Source organism: Cheilinus undulatus, linkage group 1 (genome assembly GCF_018320785.1).
Source record: "Cheilinus undulatus linkage group 1, ASM1832078v1, whole genome shotgun sequence".
Taxonomy (NCBI): Eukaryota; Metazoa; Chordata; class Actinopteri; order Labriformes; family Labridae; genus Cheilinus; species Cheilinus undulatus.
The window spans coordinates 45,726,098-45,748,709 of NC_054865.1; the positions used below are offsets into that span (position 1 = coordinate 45,726,098).

Genomic DNA, 22,612 nt, shown 5'->3' on the forward strand with positions numbered 1-22,612 from the left:
GATTAATGGGTTTAAAACCCAAACTGGGGTTTGTATGAGGTGAAGGAACTTTTTAATACTTACCACAGTGAAGAAAATAGTGTAAACACCAACATTCATCCAGAAGTTTCAACTTTTTATTATTATATTCCATGGGAACAGGCATACACCATTTTCCAGATAAGAAAAAGTTTCACTGAATTTTACAATATGTATTTATATCATCAGAACCTGCAACAGTCCGAGTGTTTCAGTTTAAAAAAAGAAATGTGGGGCTTGTTTTCAATAAGAAGAAGGTGCTTTGAAAGAGAAATAAAAGTGTTTTAAGGGAAAAATATTGGTAGTTATCATACAGCTGTTTTCACATCTTTAAAGAAAAAATCCACCCTGAATGATCCCACACTGTTAAACTGGCTGGTTGTCTGATACTGGCACTCATTGCTTAAGCAGAAAAAAAATCTCAGCTGATGAATATTTCTGAGTGCACATTTATAGTCAGACTGTTGAAAATAAAAGTTGCATTAGATGCAGAAACTACAGAGGAAAACTTCAGTGTTTCCTAAAACCATATTATTAACATGAAGCCTTGCAGTGTGAAGCCTCGACAGTCTTATGGCAACAAGCATGCTCAGTGACAATGAACTCATTGGCAGGCTATCCATATTTCTATATTTACATGTCCTTTATGTGGGCATATATGCCTACATTTGCTAAAAACAAACTGGTTCATATCCTCTCTTTGACAGACTACATAAGCCCTAAGCAAGCTGCATCCTTACATTTTATTTCTTAAAAATCCCATGTAATTTCAAGTTGTTTTCTTGTGATCTCAACTTAATTATCTTGTATCCCCAAATGAAAAAGCCCAGGAACAAACACAGAAATAGGCTAAAACCTACCTGTTAGTATCGGCATTGACAGTATGACACATTGTGGTTAATCTGTCACAACGACATGCCTGTTTTGTTTGCCACCATCCCATTACTTGTTTTTATGAGATAATCTTTGCTATCTTAAGATATTAAGATGAACTCAAAATTTGTCATGATGAAAACTACCTCTAACCCCAAAACTAACAAAAAAATTGACTTAAATTTTCTTTTTATCACTGCAAAATCACAGGGATGCATGATATTGGATTGTAAGTGATATCCTATATGCTGATGTTTACAGATTATTTTTAGCCAATACAAATATTTAAAAATAGTCCAGACATCAGTCCTTAAAATACACAATTTTAATTTGAGGATGACTAAATGAAAACATTTCAGACCTTACAAGAGACCTTAAAGTGTAAGGAATGGTGTTGTTAAAAGAAAATTTATTTTTCTTAAGTTGGCCTGTTACTCCAGCCTAATGCTCTAATAATTTATTTGTTCCTACAAACAATATCTAATTTGATATAGACTGTTTTTTATAGCCAAAATATACTGATAACTCACTGTTTAAGCTAATATCCTCAATAATATCATGCATCCCTACAAAATTGTAGTTTTGTCAGTGTAAGTTAAAGAAATTTCAAGATCTGAAGAAAACAACGAAAAATTACTTCATATTACAAGAGAAAGGACTTTAATCACCTGCCTGCTTGGATCCTCTGAGATCCATGGGAGTGTAAAAATGACTGAGGAATAAAAACCTACAAAGAAACACAATTTTGAAAGTCTTCAAACTTGCACTAAACATTGTGATGAAACAAAGACAACACTAGTGTTTTTGTGACTATTTACCGGTTTAAACACTCTGTACTTCATATTACTGCTGTGTAAAGATTGTCAATCCAACGCTTTATAAAGCTTTGTCAGTTGTGTTTTAAAGAACCTAACAAGATTCTCCATGCAAGAAATTCTTCAAAAACCCACAAAGATGGATGATTTCCATTTTTGTCAGCTTAGATGAAAAAAAAGAAATGCACATGTATTAAAGAAGGTCTGCAGTAATGGTTTTTAGCAGCAACATTGGTAGAAACACCACTGATATAGTCTGAACAGTTTATGATTATTCACAGGTGGATTTTTTCCTTTTAATGGGTTTGAGAACTTATCAAGATTTTTGGGTCTGTGGGTATCCTGGAGAGTGGGGATGGGTCTGAGGAAGGGTTATGAGTTATCGGTCTTACTGCTGCGTGTCCTCTCCTCCTCTTCATCGGAGGAATCCCCTCCATAGGGCACTAACCCTGATGTGTCTGCTTCCACTTTAGCCTTCTTCTCACTCACGTTTTCTTGAACACCTGTAAGGGCACAATAAAAAATAGAGACAGAGAGAAGTAGAGGGAGGATAGGAAAATGAGAGAGAGGGGAGAGACATAGAAGAAGAAGAAATAAACCCATTGAGGAGCCCCATGTTAGCGTTGGTTGTGAGTTGATCCGCAGCCAGGGAGGAAGATATCAAATGAAACGGCAGCAGAGCACACATCCATAACAGGCAGGTCCGGGGACACATGTTGAGAGAGAAAACAAGGGAAAGACAAAGAACATATACAAGAAGAGCACGTTAGTGTTTTCTACCAGCTGGGAGGTTCACACAGGTCTCCACTCCTCCCCCATAGCTCCATGGTGGGAGGTGCCATTTAATACAACAGCCTCCACAGAACAAATGTCTGAGCACTCAGGCCCTAAGAATATAAGGAAACCACAAAGTGCATACCCACTGACGCGGTGATGATGGGAGGACTGCCTGGATCTTCAGTCACAGCATCTCTTGGCCTTTTGCGGGAGACTGGGGCAGGAGCCATGAAAGGAGGCGGTGGAGGAGGCATCAGAATCCTGAAATTAAAATGATTATAAAAACCGACAACATGTATGAAAAATAATAATCACAAATAAATCAGCTCTGTCAACAAACCTTTCTACTAGCTTTGGCTCTCCAACACTGGGGGCAGGAGGTGCAGACTCCTGATGAGCAGGACCCTCTGGAGGACTGCCGGCAGGCTAAATAGAAGAGTGCAAAACATTCAAGACATTTAAAACTGAAAAAAGAAAGGATTTAAGATAGAGATCACAAAGCCTTTGTTAAGACAGTTACAAATGCTCCAATGTTTAGAATAACTTCTCATAACTGAGTTGAAATGATTCATGTCTCTTAAAAGAAACCAATTTCCCATCACATCAAGTGAGACTGGATGGACATCAGCTTAAGAAACACAGGCAGGATCGCAGCTAAATGTGCTCAACTGTGGCAAACTGTACAGAACCTAGCCAGTCCACTTTGCAGAAGCTGATCACGCACGAACGGTATAGGACTCTGCTCTTCCAGGCTTTGGATGGTGGCTTTTTTTTCCAGGCCTGCTGCCATTTCTCCATGAGCTTTGATACTTAAAAAAAATATATTTGGCCAGACTGTGTCACTACTCTTGGGACATAAACGTAGCTTAAGAATGTTTTCTCTGCTCTATTAATGGTTGACACAGTTGTAAAAAGCTCACACTTTGACACTTTAATAGCATCTCTTCATCCGGAAATCCCTTCTTGCCCCCCCATCTGGAGTTCTCTGCTGTGGTGTGTCGTCATCTGCAAAGAACCTGTATTTTTTCTGTGATAACAGATATCACAACAAAATGCAGGAGGAAGTACAGCAACACACAACCAGCCTGCCACACAAAGGAAGACATTTCAGTGCTCCCTCAGAAGTGTTAAGAGTGGCTTATTTTCACTCACTAACTTCTTGTGTAAAAGAACTTTGAAACCTGAACTTATGTAAACCTTGTTCTAGGAAAATCCCCAAAAATGCTTGTGGTAAATCACAAGCCTGGCAAATCTATTTTACTATGGTATAACTGAGTTCTTTCAAACCTGCGTGAAGCTGTGTCAGATATGTACAGGCTGTAGATTATAATCTAACTCTTCAGGGTTGGCCTCATGACAGATAGAACTATTACTTTGTAAGATCATGAGGTGCATGTAATTTTTTGGCAACGTGTCACTCAGTGATGCAGCTCAAACTCGTGTCTGTGGTCAATGAAATTTAAAAAGGTCTGACTTTGTTCAACAGCTGTTTTTTGACCGGTGTGATAAATTGTGACAAATTGAGCTTACCACCAGGCATGAATATGGGTCAGGGGTGAAAAAGGTGACAAGGATGCGACCCCTCTAGGGGGGTCCAGGGGCATGCTCCCCTGGAAGAAGTTTTTAAATATTTCATATTAAAAAGCATCAATGTGATGCATTTTGAGAGAAAAATCAAGCAGAATTACAAGACAGTATGAATGTATAATAAAATATCTATACATGGTCACATTATGCTATATAAGAAATGAGACTGACAACTTCTCTCATGAAATGCGCAACAGCGCAACTTTAATGTAGTCGCTCAGATGTGCAAATGGCGTATCAATATTATCATTAAGTACAGAGCCTGACAATGACAAACCTCAGACAGGCTGTATATGCTAACCAGCCAAGCCTCTCCATACACAGCTCACTGGGCATAAGTGTTGCCAGATACAGCTGATAGTTTCCAGCCCAAGATTTGTCCAAAAACCACCAGAATGCACAAAAAACTGCCCAATAATCAATATTTAGTGCTTTTTCTTTTGACAAACGAACAAAACTCCATAAAAGTCAACTGACAGCTTATGTACACCAAAAATAACTCCTATAATGACAAGCAACAACAGTCAACCATCACAACATACTGATTTCAAGTGCATGACCACCACCTGCATCTCTATTCCTCAAAAAAAGGGCAGATCTTATGAAGCTCAACAACGTGACAGAATTAATCTGTATATTTCATATCATCGATACAGCAACTGGTTAGGGTTAAACACACACTCCACTTTCAGGGAGATAAATAGACTTATCACAATTATAATTTACAGCTGGGGGTTACTCCTTTAACACACCGATGAAGAGCACAGAAACATCTGATCATAACAGCTGTCTACATCAGCGTATGTGGCAGCTGGATGTGCAATACAATAACATGAGGCTAATTCATAACTCCTCTCACCAGAATGTTTTGCTAGTTATAATGTATAATACTGAAGCGTTCGACTTTTTGTTTCCTTTATCGGGACCCCCACTCTTCCTATACAACAGGATGTTTTCCAGCTTTGTCTAAGCTTTCGCTAACTCAGTGCATGCTACTGTGGCTGTAGCCAACGCCAAAAACAACAACAGTCCTCATCAGTCTCTGAGAGTTTAGCTCTCTTGCAGACACGCACACACACACATAAAAACACGGCACGATGTGCACAACCATCTCTTGCTCATGTGCGCTCTCTCCCAATCACATCACAGCTCCCTCCATTGAACTACAGGATACTCAGAGTGACTGACTGGCTTCAGAAGCGCTGCTGTAAGTTTGATACGTTCACTGCTCTCGCGCTTGAGAAGTCAATGTTTTTATTGAAGTCAAGGCTCCCTTCAGGCACGCGCACATGTTCGCAGTTCACTGATAATCTCTTGTATACCTCCATGTCCCGTCCATACCCCCCCCCCCCCCCCCCAAAATATTTTCTCATCGGATCTACACAATTCATGTAGGTCACCTATTTTGGTTTCAAAACGGCGAATTTTGCTGAAAGTGGAGTGATTTTCATGCCTGTACTACCTAAGAGGCCAGCTATTTTGAAGATGTATAACAGACCTTATGTGACAGCACTAATAAAAGACAAACAAACTTTTACAAAATAATTTTGAAGGTTGGGAAACTGTGTAAAAGTCTACATTTAGAGTTGAGCAGTAATGACTATGGTTTATGTTTTCCTTAAGTTGCTGCTGAACGTTTAAATGTCTGATTATCAGAATATTTAATAAAGATAATTATATCATAAAATGGTCAGTATGGTATGCAACTCTTACACTAACCTGTTCTTCTTTGGCCCCCTCCTGGAAGTGACGTTTGGGACTTCCTGTGTCAGACGTGGTGTTTAAAGATGCTTCAGGTTCCACTGTCTCACTGCTGCCAGGATCCTGAAGTAGGGAAAACCAACACAAATGCACTGATACCACAGCTGTATTTTAAAACCATTTGAATATGGATTTTTAAAAAACATGAAAATAATTCGCTAAGTTAAGGATGCCTGAGGTCTGTCTTTGCAGACATTAATTAGTGATATTAACTGTTAAATATAGTAGATCATTGACAGCATACTGAGTGCCATACTCAAGGGGAGGGCAGTGGAGCATCATTACAAAATAAAGTCCAATAAAAACATGTAACACAAATACAACATTAATTCCAAATGCAATCATGAAGTGAAGCTTCATCTTTGACAGTTACCTGGACGAGATATGGATGTGGTTTTCTAGGGCACACCGGATACTGAACCATTGCCTGAGAAGATGGAGGGTTTGTCGACAGGTTAGATTGACTTGAGGGAGTATTTGCATTACTCCAATAACCACTGGCTCCTGGGTACGCTGAATAGCCGCCAGCATACCCATTTGCTGGGTAGTTATACCAGGACCCCTGGGTAGAGTAATTGCTATTAGGAGGAAATCCATGTGCTGGGTATGCTGAAATGAAAGTATAGAACGTGGAGTTAATAGCATATATCAATTTAACTGATAACGGTGTTTGACAACCGTGACCTACAATTTAGACCTAAGGCTATGTGAGTAAACAACAGAAAACTGATTAAAACAAACAGCTGTAAGCTGGTAGTTGAGATAGTAAGTTGCTTCAGGGGGTCACATATCTCAAGTCCTACAGCTCTTCTAGGCTTTTGATTTTAATCAAGTTGCATTTATTTTAATGGAGTGATGATGAATTTACCAGAAATACTGGATAGCTGCACATCTGCATTCCTCTATACTCTGAAGATACATTTCCAGATTTGTTAGGAGTCATTTGATTCAGTTTGTTTTTCAAAGACAATACATGTTTCAAACATTCCTCTGAGTTTGGCATCAGACCCAGAAGGCTACTTTGCAAAGTACAACAGGTATAAAAAAATTTAAATACAAAAAAAAAAAAAAAGAAAAACATGATGTAAAGCATCTTAATTTCAATTAGGCAAATGCAAGACAAGAGCACAAATCAAGCTGAGCACATAAACAGTGCTTGGATAGCCCTAAGACAGGCCATGTAAATGTGTTATATCTTATGAATAAGACATGATAAACAGTATGCAGATACTTTGGAAGTTTCAAGAGCCTTCTTTTTCAACAACACAATTAGAATTGGTGCCAAGAAAACTTTTGATATTACAACAACTCTGACAGTTTACATGCAGTCCTGTGTTTAGTAGACAACCCACTAATCAGTGCTTTGATAAGTCTGCACTGGTCAGAGTATTTATGGCTGCATAGCCACATCGTCATTGAGAGGGCTTGATTGAGGTTTACAAGAACCTCAATCAAGTCCAGTTGCTCTCTTGCCAAAGATTTGGATTCTATGGGGTATTGTCAAGAGGAAGATGAGAGACACCAGACCCAACAATGCAGATGACCTGAAGGCCCCTATCATAGCAACCTGGGCTTCCATTACACCTGAACAGTGCCACAGGCTGATCACCTCCATGCCACGCCACACTGATGCAGTAATTCATGAAAAAGGAGGCCCAACCGAGTATTGAAGGCATTAAAATGGACATACTTTTCAGAAGCCTGACATTTCTGTTTAAAATATCCTTTTTTTTTTAAATTGATCTTATGTTATATTCTAATTTTTTGAGACACTGAATTTTGGGTTTTCTTATCTGTAAGTCATAAACATCAACATTTCAAGAAATAAAGGCTTGAAATATTTCACTCTAAGTGTAACAAGTCTATATAATATAAGGTTTTCACTTTCACAAAAAGTGAAAAAAATACTGAACTTTTTCATGATATTCAATTTTTTGAGATGCAACTGTATATACCAGCATGTTCTGGGCAGCATAGCTGTCCCTTGCCATAGACAGTGAATTGGGTGAATTATAAGTCCTATAAGGTCTCTAGCAGTGCGTGACAGCAGCTGCTGCACGTGCTGACTGTATTCATGGTGCATGTGTCAGCACTTTGTTCTGGTATATTAGTCATACTGGCATATGGAACACAGCCACAACAAAAGTTTGGGCAAAAAAAGTGTGCTGTACACCAGATTTTACGAGAAGTGGAATTTAAATGTTATCCCTATGGAGGAAATGAGCCACTTGCTGTTTTTGATCGAGTGTAACAAAAATAATAACTCCCATGTTGCCTGAAAGTTATAACAGAGTACTCACGTTGTGTTGAGCCTGTGGCAGTGTACATTGACACCATACGGGCATGTTCAGCTCTAACCTGTAGAATGAGATAGGAAAAAAGTGAAGCGCTCAATAACAACAGACAAAAATGATGAGATTTTTCTAATACTACTGATGCATTTTATTTGCATTGTGGGTAGGTGCAGAGCACTTAAAATCTATCACTGGAGATCCTGTGGTTCACACTACCACTTTTAATTTAGGAGGTGGGTATCAGTGCAAACTATATGCTTCAATAGTTTCACCTTCTTAGACCTCCCATCAGAGTCATTCAGACTAGTTAAACTTTATCTATAGTGTGATATGAACTTACAGTTTCCAGCAGACTCTCTGTGAGTTTCTTTGCGGCCTCCAGTCCAGCTGCATTTGGGTGGCTGAAAAATGCAAAAAGTGGTTCAATTTGTGATCAACAGACTGCAGAAAGAAATAACAGCAAACTTTTAAAAATTCAGGTTTCACAGCTGTTTCAGTCAAAAGAAAAAAAACAACTAAAATGTAAATCACTATAGACTACTGGGTTGAATTCTTTCAACCAGGCAAAAAACCTTCTTTGAACCAAGCATGCTAGGTCATGTTCCAAACTGAACAGGTAATCATGTTTAAACAAAAACATGAATTGTGATAGTACACTGAAAAATATTGCCAAAAGGTGAGCATTTTATCCAACAAACCTGATGTAGACATAAAGAGGCTCAAAGGACTCCCTCTTCGATGCTTGTTCGATGTACCCAGAACCTTTTCCCCTGAGAAAGACTCGTGCCCCTGTCTCCGTCTGGATGTGACTCAAGTACGTCCCTCCGGGACCCTCGACCTTCTCATTCACATTAAATGAAGGCAGTGCCTGGTCCAGACCCACAAAAACCTTTGTATGCACAAAACTCTGAAGGTAAAGAGAAAATGTTTCTTATTATTTTGTAAAGACCCTTTAGATTATTACTTGAAGTCTGAAGCAGAGCGGCTTTTGTAAGCAGATGCAGCAATCCGAGGTTTATCTCTGTAGACCAGGATGTTCTCACTGCTATTTAATTTGGGAGGTGGGTATCAGTGAAGGCAACATGGTCTTCATTTGCCTCACTTTCTTAACCTCCAATGACAAATGGCAACTCATAAAATTAGAAGCCAGTGAAATCAATACTCAGCACAAAATACCTGAGCTGCATGACTTGTATATATGAAATTCTTAAATGTATCTAAACCTAGATAAATACCATTAATTTGCATCAGATTTTGTAAGATTAAGAAGATCCATCATCTATTTTTCACTTCAAGAAAAACTAACATCGCACTGGTCAAAGGACTGCATCCTGATCCCGGTGCATGTTTACTGCATGTCTCTCCCCATATTTACTTTCTCTTCAGAGTTCAGGTCATTTTCTGTTAAATAGCCCCAAAAAATTATCTTTAAAGAAGGATTTTTTAACCCACCCATAATCAATAGAAATCCTGTTTTTATAAAGCTATGTAGCAGTGACAAGGCATACACATGCTTGCAAAGTTCATTAACAAAGCTTTAAGAACAGTGTGCATTTTACTGTTTACAGTGAAGGAGTGATGGGTTAAATCCCCTTTTGAATACATATTATAGCATGGTTACAGTTAAGTAAGCCACAGTAAACTAAAGAGGCTTCACAATTGTTTGAAGAGGGATGAATGTAAAATTATCTGCCTACCCCTGAATGAGGAGCGGCAGGCCGATGCCCCTGCCCTGGTGCTGCGTTGCTGTTGGGCATCCTTGGCACAGGTGGAGGGATGACGGGTCGAGGAGGCTGAGGGTAGAGTGTCAGCGGTGGCATTATGGGCACCTGTTGTCCTCCTGATGCTGCTGAGGCTCTCAACACGTCCTCAGAGATGATCTCCTTTATCCTCATCACAGCCTCTGATGTTGCAGAAAAGTCAAACATGTTTGGATATCAGCCATATTACACAGTTTCCCTCACAGAATGCTTTAAATATCTGTGAATGACATTAGTTGAAGAAGGAGCTTGACTGCCCTTTGCACAACAACTACGTTTGAGAATTAAAGTGCCACTTACTGTTGACCTGATCTTGGCTTTTTCCCTGGACATGCAAATACAAAGGTCTTAGTCTGAAAAAAAAGTAAGTCAGAAATGTCATGGACATTGGGAGACTTCTACACTTTACTTTCCTCTTCAGTGCCAAAAACTTCATCAAGTAATCTTAGTACATACCCTCCTCCCTTTCCCTTGTCAGCTTCAGACATGTAATGACCTTTTGTGGAGACAACAGCTCCACTAAACTGTCGGATCTGTGAAAGGTCAGTGGAAATAGGATTAAGACATTAGAGAAACACTTGAACAATTTTTATTTAAAGCTGTTCAAGACTTTTTGAACATTTTCACTTTCTGCACATTAAGGCAAAATTGCCAAAAACACCTCCTACATACCTCCTCTTGTGTCTTTCCTTTTGTAAGAAGATCCCTGCAATTGAGTGGTACATCGTTTATATCCACCTCTGTGACCACCATCTCCTCTGTTGTAACTTGTGCAGGCACACTCGGAGGAATCTAAAACATGTATAAAATGAAAGGGAAACTCTTAGACCTCTAATGCCTGTATTAAGCGGATAATCAATTACAATTTTAGTAATATTTAGGGAGGCACAATAATGGGTTTTTGCTGATATGCACTAGGCTTTCAAAATTCATTTCAGTACCAATACAGATAAATAAATGTAGCTTAGAACTAAACACTGTCATTAAAACAAGTGTAAGGATGAAAAAACCCAGGTCTAAACCCAGGTCTTTAGAACACACTTTAAAGTTTAAGGAATGAGGATGAACAAAGGAAAAGTAGGGATGTACAGTATGGGATTTTTGCCAATATACAATATGCCAACATTTACAAAACAGTTTTCACAGATATTTAAATATAGTTCAGACTACAATTAAAACTAAAGAGGTTCTAAAATTGCACCCAGGGGGACGTAATATCTAATAAGAACTAGAGGTGAACAATATTTGAATTTTGCTGATATCCAAACATTAAAAAAAGACTTAAGGCAGTGTAGCCTAAAACGCCATATAACTTATTTGTCTGTATGGCCAATATTTACAGCTGATTTATACAGACTTAGAAGAAATATTGGCAGGAAAGGAAAAAAAAACACCTTTTAAGCAAAAATTTGCCTATACCAATATCATACCAGTAACGCAAAAAAGACAAGCTGAGGTAGAGCCATAGGTCCTGCATTAAACTTCACAAACATATTTGTAAATAAAGCCTATTCTTACAGCTGATATATCAATTGTAAATATCAGCAGGAATTTTCAGCTCTGCCAGGACAAACAATCTACTTTTTAAGCTATCTGCTGATACCAATGTCATGTGGATAGAACTGGCTTTACTGATTTTTTTTTATCACAGGGATTAGTTTTAGAGCTTTCAGAATAATGTGTACCTTTGCAAGTAAAGGTGGAGGAGTCAAAAGCTTTCCCTTTGCCATTAACATGGCATTTATTTTAGCAGCCATGGCTGCAGCCATTTCAACTCCTCCTGAAGGTGGCGGCTGTTCTCCTGGCTGGGAAACGCCGCTGTTAGAAGAGACTCCTGGTATGGAGACAGGGTGAGCTGCATTTTCACAACTTCGCTGCTGATTAACATTCTGTTTAGGTTGTGCTGGCTGATCCCATCGGCTTGATAGGCACCTAAGGATGAAAACAACAAACAAGTTACTTAAGAAACACATGTAATAACATACTTAATAATTTAACTACACAAGCTTAAATAAAAGTACATATTTTTAAGGATGTTGCTTTAAAAAACTGACCATTTCAATCTTGAAAATGCTGTGTTGAACTAAAGATGACTGAGGGAGCTTCTTCTAAGATTAAAATGGAAACTTCAGAGTCTCTTACTTAACACTGCTTGTAATCTCACTATAGAGAGACAATCCCATCAGAAAGAAGTCCAATCTTTTTAACTCTGGTGTGGTAAAACCAGGCAGCAGCAAGGGACATAATCAGCTTCCAGTCCCCATCTATCCTTTAATGTTTGCTTTGAAAGGCTTCAATCACAAATGCAAGGAAGCGTGGGCCATATTCATTACATCACCGGGTTTCACACTTTACTGTACCAAGGCACATCAAAGATCAAGCCGAAATCTCAAGGCACACCATGTTTATATTCATGCAAAATAGCCTATTTTACACTTATTTAACTATCTAAAGTCATTGTAGGGTTGTAGTAATATGATATGGTCGTACAACTTCCCAAGGCGCACCTAAATTTGAATCATGGTATGCCAGTGTGCTGTGGACCACTGCATTAAACCAAACATCACTAGTAGCATGTTGACTGTTTATCTTAGCCGTGTGCTAAATCCGTCTATTATATGTAACTCAAGTACAAGTAATGAATAAAGACGCCTTTCTGTTTAACATTTAATTTATTTAATTTCACCCAATTTTAAAAATTATTTATGTTTGTTAAATTACCAGTCGTTGGGGTGTGTTAAAGCGGACGTCTAAGGTGAGTAAAGCTAGAAAGCTAAATTTAGCTCAACTGTAGTTCGCCGATAGCTAAGACAAACGAACTAGCTAAGTTAGCAGTTGGGATCGTATTTTTGGAACACGATGTGTCCTAGTTTATATTTTGTCTTTTGAGGTATTCAGTGTCCAGAAGTTTTTATACAGATGTAATTCGGCCGACCAAAGTTGGCTTGAATGCACAAACGTTACCCTTTAAGTAATTTTACTGAGCAGGCCTCGACGATGTTTGCTAGCTTGATGTAAAGCTAACCTCCTGGGTTGTTTAACGTTCAGCTAACACAGATTAGACCCCGATTCAAACACAACAAACAAACTAAACGAATACTTACGGCGTTTGCCCGGTCATTCCCGAAGACATAGCACCAGTTCACTAAATATGCAGTAAAATAAACAAGTTTCTATTATTTTAAATACTGAGCGACGGTAGCCATCGGTCTGCTGTCTGGCGCCGGCGATTTCTTCTGACGACTTGTCGCAAAGTCTGACTCGGCGGAAGTTGAGTTGTTTTCTTGTTATGTAACACAAGCGGGACGAGTCTTACAAAAACTCAGTGAGGCCCTCGAAAATGTTGATGCCTTCATACTCGTTAGACACTATTTGCCCAATTTAACATTTATTGTACAAAAATGACATAGTCTCCGAGCCATAATGTTTCTCAGCAGAAACATAGACTCTAGAGTTTTTAATCCCTGTGTTATGGAGCATATAGCATATAAAATGAACAACAATAATTTTAACACTGAAATAGTTTGGAACCAGGTGTAGGAGTGTATCCCAGCATCATCAGGAATATCAATTCAGATAGAATCAGATAAATTAGGAATTCTGAGTTTCTGTCTTGTTCTGAAATTTGTGACAGCCCTGTACAGGAAAATTTGAACTTTTTTATGATGAAATAATGTGTTAATTTTTTTGTTTGTCGTTGTTGTTTGTGTTCATCCTGATTTGGATTTGTGGGTCACTCAGTCATTTATAAATGTGTAAAGTATTTTTGAAGAAAAAGACAGTGTCTCTATGAGTTTTATTGCACTTTTTGACATCATACAAGAAATAGGCCAGTATGCCTATTGATACCAGATCTTCTATTTTTCATTCCATGGTATAGACACAAGTATTAAAATCGTTTTTTTTAATTGTTTTAACAGCTATTTACATTATGGTACTGTGACAACCCTATAACCAATATTAGTTCACAAGAACTTGTATCCAGCAATTTATTATTAGTCCTCTTATTCCCAGCCTAACAAGAAATGCTGTGTCTGGCATAATGTAATCCAGTAAAAAAGTAGCTGACTATGTAGTGAGAAGTGCAAATGCATTATTTCTTAGAGTGAAAAACTGGATCCTGTGTTTTCAGAGGGCATGACGTTTGTACAAGAAAGGGCAACAGCAGTAAGCCTATTTATTGTACAAAATCAGAGTAGTTTAACCATCTAGATGCAAAATGACTTAAAGAGGCTGAAGAGGAAAGAGTCTTTTCTCATAGAAACATTGACAGTATTCTGTGCATCTTCAAAAACTTAACAGCTTGTCTATATTTAGCCAACAAAACCTCTCACAGCAGTGTGAATTATTGACTCTTTGCCAGAGACGAAGGAGGAAGTTGAAGGACCTTGCCTGTAGCTGCATAACACCTTGGAAGGAAAAGTTGCGGTTAAAAAAAGAGGGTCAACAAAATGAAAGAGATTCAGTAGACAACTGTAATGTTTCCTCAAAACAATAATTTCCTTTACTATGACCACAACTTTTTACTTACTTTAGTGCACTGGTTTTAACCCAAATTGCTTTTTTAATATTAGCCAAGATAATTTTTAAAGGGGAAAAAGCCCCTTTCTGCTTAAATGACACAAAAGATAAAAAAAAATTCTTCATAAATCCAGTGCATTCAGGGGTTTTGCCTCTAAATCTACTAGCTTATGTTCGCTAATGCTAACCACCATTAGCAAACGTTATTTGCAAAAAACTGTAAACCATACTCAAGTTTGTCACTTTGCACTTTTTATAGAGCTTTTACACTCCTGTTACTGCAACATTTAATGGTAACATACATGCAGTCACAAAAGTACATCTACTTGTCCGAACCATACTATGGTAATCTTAATGATGTACAATATAAAGAGTTAATGCAACTGTTATGTCATTGTTTGCTATGTCTTACTGTTGTCATTCAAAAGAAGTTAACTCAGTAAGAGAAAATAAGTTTGCTGAGAACCTTTTAGGCTATCTATAACAAAATAATTGACATTAAGCTAATGATACTAATGTGCATCCCAAGTGACTGAAAAAATAGTTGCATCTTGTTTTCTCCTTAAACATGGTAGATAAAATTAAATCTCTGTACTGTTTATAATTTAACAAAAAATTCAGTCTAGAACAGACCCGCTTTAATCTGTGTCTCAAGGTAATATTTGTTATGCTTTTACACACAAATAAAGATTGATTTTCAGTGATCTTTCTTAAGGTCTAGTAGATGTCCAAGCCTAAGTAACAGAAACCCTAGATGGACTAATATTTATCATAAAGCTGCGTTCTTAAAACACCCCAAATCCAATCATCGAGCCTAGTATAATTTTCTGGAGCAATTTTGATTTATGCCTTGCTATATTTCTAAAACAACAGGCATTGAATTTGTTGAGATATTTTTTTTCTTGAATCCAAGTTTCACTCCTGCATTAAATGGGCTTTTCTCTGTACTATGTGTCACCCTTACTTTAGGTTTTACAAAAAAATGACCAGTAATTTTTCTGTAGTCCTACTGACAAATGGCAAAGTGAGAGAAATAAGTTAAAGAGGGTGTCAAAAGGTAGACACAGCATTTGCATCCAAAGATTGATCCAAAGGTGGCAGAGCTGCTTGGTTGAGTTTCTTGATTATATTTCACCTCTCCTCCAAAAAGCTTCTTCAGTTCTGCACTGTCTCTTACTGCTTTACTGTAACTCAAATATTGCAAGAAACCTCACAATGGTAAAATGCCACACCTTATACGCACATTTGCACTAATTAATGTAGTTCAAACACTGTAAGAAAGCTCACTGTGGTAAAATGCCACACCTTTTATGCACATTTTACGTCCGATCATGTCAAGTCAGCAGTCTTGCATCCTTTGCACACCTTTTAACTATACAATCAATGCACACAGACGTGTATATATACTAGAAAAAATACTAACAGGAGCTTTTACATATTTAAAATCTTATTTTTTTTATACTTTTCAGTTATATATAATTTTTGTATTTAATGTTTAAGTCCTGTACATTGAGAGCAAAGATAACTAGAGTCAATTTCCTTGTCGTGTCAGCATACTTGGCAATATTTGCTCCCTCCGAATCAGGCTTTGGATAATGATAACCTGGATGAATGAAAACCTACATGAACATCTTTTACAATGCATAATGGGAGCTTATAAAGGGTGAGCAGTTAGGAGAAAGATGACACAGGTATGAGGACAAGAATTAAGTTATTTCAGAAACCAGACTTCAAGCGTATCATTAACATTATTTTATTCTTCATTGAATAGTTTCTAATTTTCTTCCGTGCCTTCAGACCAAGATGTGAATCAGAAGGAACAAACAAATCCCCTGATTGAGTGTACAATTCTGTCATAAGAGAGAAACAAAGATAAACATGGTCAATACAGCTTATTAACCATCATTTGCTTAGCTGTTATGGCATTTATATACTTTTTAAAGAGGAAATATTCTTAATAAGCAACAATCTTTAACATATATTAGTATCCTAATCTGAAACCAGCCTCAAACAGAAAGCTGTTCCCTGGGTCTGTGCATAAGGATGTTGGACAAGTGGCCAAAATAGAGTGAAGTTTGATCAAAAATCAACGCAAGCCGGCCTCTAGGAGACTGCTTAAAGACAGTGATAGACAACTCTGTGATCCACATCCTTCTTAACCATTTAGTTCTCTGTATACATGCTCTGCAGGACCGTCTAATTCACAGGTACCAGATAGCTAGAATGGTTGATCTCATTTGCTGCAAATCCAGTGTAAAATTCATTGTCTATAAAAATATTGAGATTTACTTGAACATAACCTTCTGACTATGTCATAATAAAAACTCCAGATGTCCGTTGCAGTTGCACAGTGGGATGTACTGTATAAATATTGTATAAAATAAGGCAGTCTTTTCAGTAGGATAAACCAGATACAAAAATTTCTGGGAGAAAAAATTTTCAAGTCCAAAATGTTTTTTTTCTTTTTCACATATTTCTGCTGTTGTCAAATGTCAAGCGGTTTACAGCATTAAACCAAGAGTAAGGGATTGTTGCAACAATGAATACACCCACGCATCCACACCTACAACCCCAACACACACACACACACACACCCACACACTCACACGCAAACTCCTGATGATCAACAATAACAGCTTATTCTACAATGCAACATCCCATCCCTGGACAAATCACTGAGACGTAGACATTTCTAATGTTGTTTACAGTGCAATACAAAAGTGTTCATTCAAACTGGTACTGTACTTCTTGTTAAGAAAATAAAATGTTTAATATGGTAATGCTTCATATGAATAACAATTGTGAATTTTCAAGAGTTGTAGTAGTATTTGACTTCATTAGCTTTGGCTTTTCTCTCTCCTTTTGAAACTCATTTTTGTTTTAATTTATCAACTAATTAATTATTGAATTTCAATATAGAAAATATGGAACATCTAGGAAAAATTAACATACCAAATCATCTGTAGTGTTGAGAATTTTGTCTCTTAGCAGTGGCCTTAGTTAAAGATCCACTCCCTTACCCAAAAACAAAAGCATCCCCTTCAGCATGTCTGTAAAGACAGCTTAGTGTTGACATGGATGTGTTTCTGAGAGGCATGTGAATATATGTCAAAAAAACAAACAAACAATGGAGTGTTCTTTCATGTTTTTAAGGTTTTTGTCTCTCAGCAGTGGCCTTAACTTAAGATCCACCTGACCAAAAGAAAAAGCATCCCATTGCATTCTGTAGCGTCAACCTGGATGCGTTTCTGAGGGACACATGATTATATTGCAGAAAAAAGCAGTGGAGTGTTCTTTCATGTTGCGGCCTCCAGGGGCAGCGCGAGCAGTCCTGTCGTGCTGCGAGCACAGGGATAGAGATCAAAGGTGACTGGACACCTTCAGATCCAGACCACACTTCATCCTTTCCTCCAGTCCTGCTCGCTCCTTCATAAACAAGCAGTTTTTACTCAAACAGCAGCTTCACAGGCAGACAGGAGAGCCAACATGGTACTTTGGGGACGGATGCTTCACCAGAAGGCCCATGATGAGCCTCTTTTCAGTCATGTCACTTGTTCAGCTACACTGCAAATGCCTGAGAGGCACGTAAAGTTCATAAGGATGCTCTGTGTCTGTTAGTCACAGTTCTCATCTTACAAGGCTGTGAGGCCAGGAGCGTCAAAGCTGCAGCCACCGGTCAGGAAGTCCCTCTGTGGTTTCTGTATGGATGGACATGTGGACGCTCAGCGTGCTACAGAAGCAGGAGAGTGAAGGCGAGGAGGCCCTTTGGCTGGCAGGGAGAAAGACGCCCCAGCACGAGAGAGGAGGGCTGCCCCAGACAACAGAGTCACCAGGGCCAGCGGACACTGTAGTGGCCTACTCTGGAGGCGGTCGCAGGCTATGCAGCTTCCTCTCATCCAGGCCTTTCCAGTACTTGAAGTTGTTGTCCAAGTGCTGCATAAGATTGGGGAGGTCTGCAAAAGCTGGAGACACGACAAAAGAAGTTCACTTATAGTTTGATAACAAACGTGGTCAATTTTTGATGTCCTGTACTGTGTTGTTTAAAGAGATATTGACGTGTTTTAAAAAAATAAGAAGGAATCCAAAGTCATAGTCATGGTTAATGCTAGATTGATCAGTCGAATGTCACGTGCTTAATTCTTATGATAGGCATTTTAGCTAAATCTGATTTATTTCTTACTTTACCCGCTACTGTTTGCTCTTTCTCTTTCTATCTATGTCAAGCTCAACAAAGTCTGAGCAGGTAGCTGTTCAACATGAGTCTGGTTCCGCTCAAGGTGCAAGTGTTGAGTCTCTGTAAACCGTTAAAGTACGAGTATGGTCTAGACCTGCTCTTTTTGTAAAGTTTCTTGAAATTTTTTTTAATGAATTGGTAAAATACAAATGAGATTGAATAGACCACTTCTTTCCTGCAAATATACTCCTACATATTAACCCAAGAAAATTCCTTCAACTTTGAACCTTTTCAGATTACCAATCTTATGCAGATGTTCAGTTTTCCAAAACTTTAAAGCTGTATGCCTCACCCCATCCAAGCAACTTTTAAGGGCTAGACCGAGAGAGCCACTGGTTAAATGATATGTAATGTTTTTTCCTGTTCATGACTTTAGTAAGACAGTAGTAGTATGTAGAATGAAATCTATTTTTCTTCCATTAACTATGCAGGCATACAGTTTATATCCTACAAAGCAATATGGCACTGATCACAGCAAAAGTTTAACAGGCAGCTCTAACATAACAACAAAAAACTGCAACTGAAACTGAAAATACACTCCAGTCAATTTATATTGCAAGTTTCTAAGTGCCATTGTATTCATGTACTGTATTAGTGCCACAATATATTTAAGATCTTTAGAGTAAATCTTATGGTATTTTAGAGTCCTGAGTCCATACTAGGCATGCGAGTTGAATCATATATGTAAGTGATAAACTGATAATGTTCTATGCACCCTGCCAAACCTGGGGTCCCTGCTTTCTACAGTTGAGAGAGAATAGCTACAGATGCATTGTATTTTGAAAGAATTAACTGAGGTGGAGAAATATCATAGATTTTAAATGTGTGAAAATTTAATTACTTTTTAGTCAAGTTTTAGTCATCTTGATGAAAACTAAACTCTCTTAGTCAGTTTTAGTCATCAAAGATCTATTCTGGATATAAAAATAGTTTTCAGATATACAGAGAGTAGTATATTTTATAGTGTTTAATTACGCTGTGCAGTCTTACCATCCCATGCATCAAACATGTCTGTAATGAAGTAGTCTATAAAGGAAATCTGGGACTTTGGGATGCTACACGTGTTTCTGTCAAACACAGGCATAACCACCGGCAGGCCTTGTCTCTTCTCCTCGTCTGTCTGAAGCAAAGACAGCAAAAAACAATCATCATTACACAATAATGACATAAATTACATTAAAAACTCAATACAGCTGCTACAAAACACCACCAGCGTGTTATTTTTCTAATTACCTGTGCAAAATACTCCTCTGAGATGCGTCCGGCCCATTCTATGCAGAGCTCCAGAGGCCTGCATGGATTGGAAATGTCTGCACACTTAATCAGCATCCTCTTGACAAGGATGCGGTTCTCGGGAGATGTCAGGATACCTTTGACAGATTCCTCATCGCTGTTTCCCTTGAAAGGACAAAAAGGGAATGAGAGCTTGAGTGTATAGACAACTTAGGATAACTTAATAGACAGCCCAGTAAACCATAGCACACAACAGCTGGGGAACTTAAAAAATAACTGTAAGAAAACCAGAGTGTGATGGCAAAATATGGCTCAGACAGCTGATAAGGGGTTTAGTTTTCTCTATATAAAAGAGAAAAATGTACATTCGATGAGTGTTTAACGTGAACTCTTGCAACAATTACAGCAGAAATTATCCTCGTCCATAGAGTAACACTGCGACCCAATGGCAAATCAGTATCAGAACCAGGTATATACAGAAAATCTCACATCAAATGTAATACTTTTTAAGGTGTTTTTCAAGACCCTCTTGATAAATTTTAAGACCAAGTTACACTGGTGAGACAGTTATACGCATGTTTTATGCAGATTGTAGGATGAAAATGTGACATGTTCAAGAAAATGGAAATAGTTTTTGTTAACGTAGTATGGAAATACAGGTTTATTTTAGATGCTAGCAGTGCTAACATCAACAGACTCTATGCTAGCATTACACTAGTCAAAAGCTTCACTGCAAAGCTGATTTCATTTGCAAAATCCTGTCAAATTTTAACCCAGCGCAGGGGTTACACTGTTGCCTCACAGCAACAAGGCTTCTGGATCACTTCCCAGTCAGGGCCTTTCTACATGGAGTTTGCATGTTCTCCCTGTGCATGCGTGGGTTCTCTGGTTTCCTCCCACCACCAAAGACATGCTTGTTTGGTTAACTGGTGACTCTAAATTGACTGTAGGTGTTAGTGTGAGAGTGCCTCGTTGTTTTTCTCTGCATGTCAGCCCTGCGATTGACTCTCTCCAAGTCCAGGGTGTACCCTGCCTCTCGCCCAATGACAGCTTGGATAGGCTCCAGCCCCCTGTGAGCCTGAACAGGATAAGTGGTGTAGAAAAGGGATGGATAGGCGGCACAGATAGCCTAGTGGTTTACGGCCTGGGCTTTTTTGCGCATATCTTTCCCCCATTCTCTCATCCCTGTTTATGAGTATAACCCCGATCCTCCTCTATGAATAAAGGCATAAACACTCCAAAAACAAATGTTAAAAAGAAAATTGATGGATGGATGTCAACAAGTATTGGCTTCAGCCTCTGCTCCAACACCTTTCCATCCACCCACTTCTCAAAAAACTTGCATATACCAAAAACTTGCATCAATTGATCACATAATTAATTTGCTAACTAGGGACATAGCCGAGGCTTAAGGATGCACTTAGGGCTCAACAGGCCAGAACACAAACAAGCATGCCGACTGACATCGGATCTGGTGGAGTTTTATCACAATTTTACTGTAATTAAACTAAATGTAAAAACAATAGCAAAAGCCCAAAACCTCTTTTGATGAATATCAAAAAATGAAAAAGCCACAAAATGTGTGGTCTTGCATTTGAGACTTTTTAAAAGCCTTAATATTTTCTAAATTGGTTTATCAAATACAATATTTTCTAAGATCCTGCATATATTCCGCACGACATGCTTCCCATCCACACTGCATCCGTCAAATAGTTAACTTTTAGCCCTGAAAATTAGTTTCACCCATGTAAGCAGCATGAAATCAAGCACTTTAATTTTGAATATGGAGAATATGGTGCGCTGTACTGACAAGCATCTGAGAGAGCTGAACCAAGCACTGGACATTTCAGCCACTGATACGGGTAATATAAATGCACAACCATCTCCATTTTGTAAAACAAGCTAACAAGCTCTGCTAAGTGTGAAAAATGAAAGAAATTCAAGAGAATATATCTGTTAGACCTGTCTCGTTCCTCATGCATCTTGCAAGCAGCAGAGAGGAAAACAGGAACGGGGGCGACAGGGCAAAAATAGTGTGTTGTTGTGCTGCCATGTGCTGCATAGCTTGCAGGCTGTCAGGACACTACAAAAGGAATCAGTGTAATCAAGCTGATTTTGTCACTGATGCTTGCATTGTGTGCTGTTAGGACACTGTATCATAATCTGTTCCCTACAGTGTGTTTCTGGATAAAAATCACTGACAGTACATCAGCTCTTTTTGTCTAAGTCAACTGAGTCCTCTATTGCATTTGGACCTTCAAGTATAAATAGATTAACTCATTGGCTGTTTATCAGTACGATCAAAACATCTGTGTCTTGTTCCCTAAAACAAAGTAAAGAGAAAAACTTGAAATGGCCGATGACATATTTCATTTGAACAGTAATTTGGAGCCAAGATGTGCAGAAGAGAGCTGGCTGGTGGAGCTGTGAAATTGACACCACACCCCTTCCATTAACCCAAGCACACAATTTTACACAAGCTTAATGCTCCTGATGAGCACACTTGACCAATTAAAACACTGGCTGTTGCCTATGGTAGAATAGTTTTGAGGCACTCAGAGAAGCAAAAACATCCTTCTTTTCATAACACCGCATCATGTTTGTACCCTTGGCCTTTTATAGGTCTGTAGCCTGTGCTAAGTTCCAATCTAATATCATGTAGCCCAGGTTGAGACATGCAGCAGGCAGTCTGACCTGTCCACATGAACATAAAAGCATCATGTGCAGAGCTAGAGCTGT

The 22,612-nt window shown here is 38.4% G+C and overlaps 2 protein-coding genes and 1 non-coding gene across 4 annotated transcripts in view; all 3 read right to left on the minus strand.

The window, feature by feature from the left end:
• Window positions 1–102: 102 nt before the first annotated feature.
• On the minus strand, window positions 103–13,122 carry LOC121509136 (KH homology domain-containing protein 4-like). 2 transcript variants are annotated; one of them, XM_041786382.1, is made up of 14 exons: window positions 12,990–13,122; window positions 11,571–11,817; window positions 10,558–10,677; window positions 10,342–10,418; window positions 10,186–10,238; window positions 9,823–10,028; window positions 8,824–9,032; window positions 8,466–8,526; window positions 8,132–8,189; window positions 6,205–6,440; window positions 5,790–5,894; window positions 2,824–2,909; window positions 2,626–2,744; window positions 103–2,209 (listed from the first exon to the last, which is right to left on the minus strand). In XM_041786382.1, exons 1-14 carry the CDS (start codon window positions 13,016–13,018, stop codon window positions 2,079–2,081), a joined length of 1,737 nt encoding a protein of 578 aa, XP_041642316.1. In that variant the 5' UTR covers window positions 13,019–13,122; the 3' UTR covers window positions 103–2,078. The 2 variants fall into 2 exon arrangements, with proteins under 2 accessions (XP_041642316.1, XP_041642309.1); XM_041786375.1 differs by having other exon boundaries at window positions 5,784–5,894.
• Window positions 9,111–9,241, minus strand: LOC121515001. Its single transcript, XR_005992343.1, has one exon. It is a non-coding gene; the product is annotated as a small nucleolar RNA SNORA47 (small nucleolar RNA).
• A 3,046-nt stretch (window positions 13,123–16,168) lies between the features above and the next one.
• The window catches only part of pde8a (phosphodiesterase 8A), an 83,882-nt gene continuing 77,438 nt past the window's right edge, over window positions 16,169–22,612 (minus strand). The window contains exons 20-22 of the mRNA XM_041786026.1: window positions 19,874–20,038; window positions 19,631–19,760; window positions 16,169–18,368 (exon numbers count right to left, since the gene is read on the minus strand). Coding sequence (XP_041641960.1) covers window positions 18,262–18,368; window positions 19,631–19,760; window positions 19,874–20,038 — 402 coding nt within the window. The 3' untranslated portion in view covers window positions 16,169–18,261. The remainder of the gene's footprint in view (window positions 18,369–19,630; window positions 19,761–19,873; window positions 20,039–22,612) is intronic.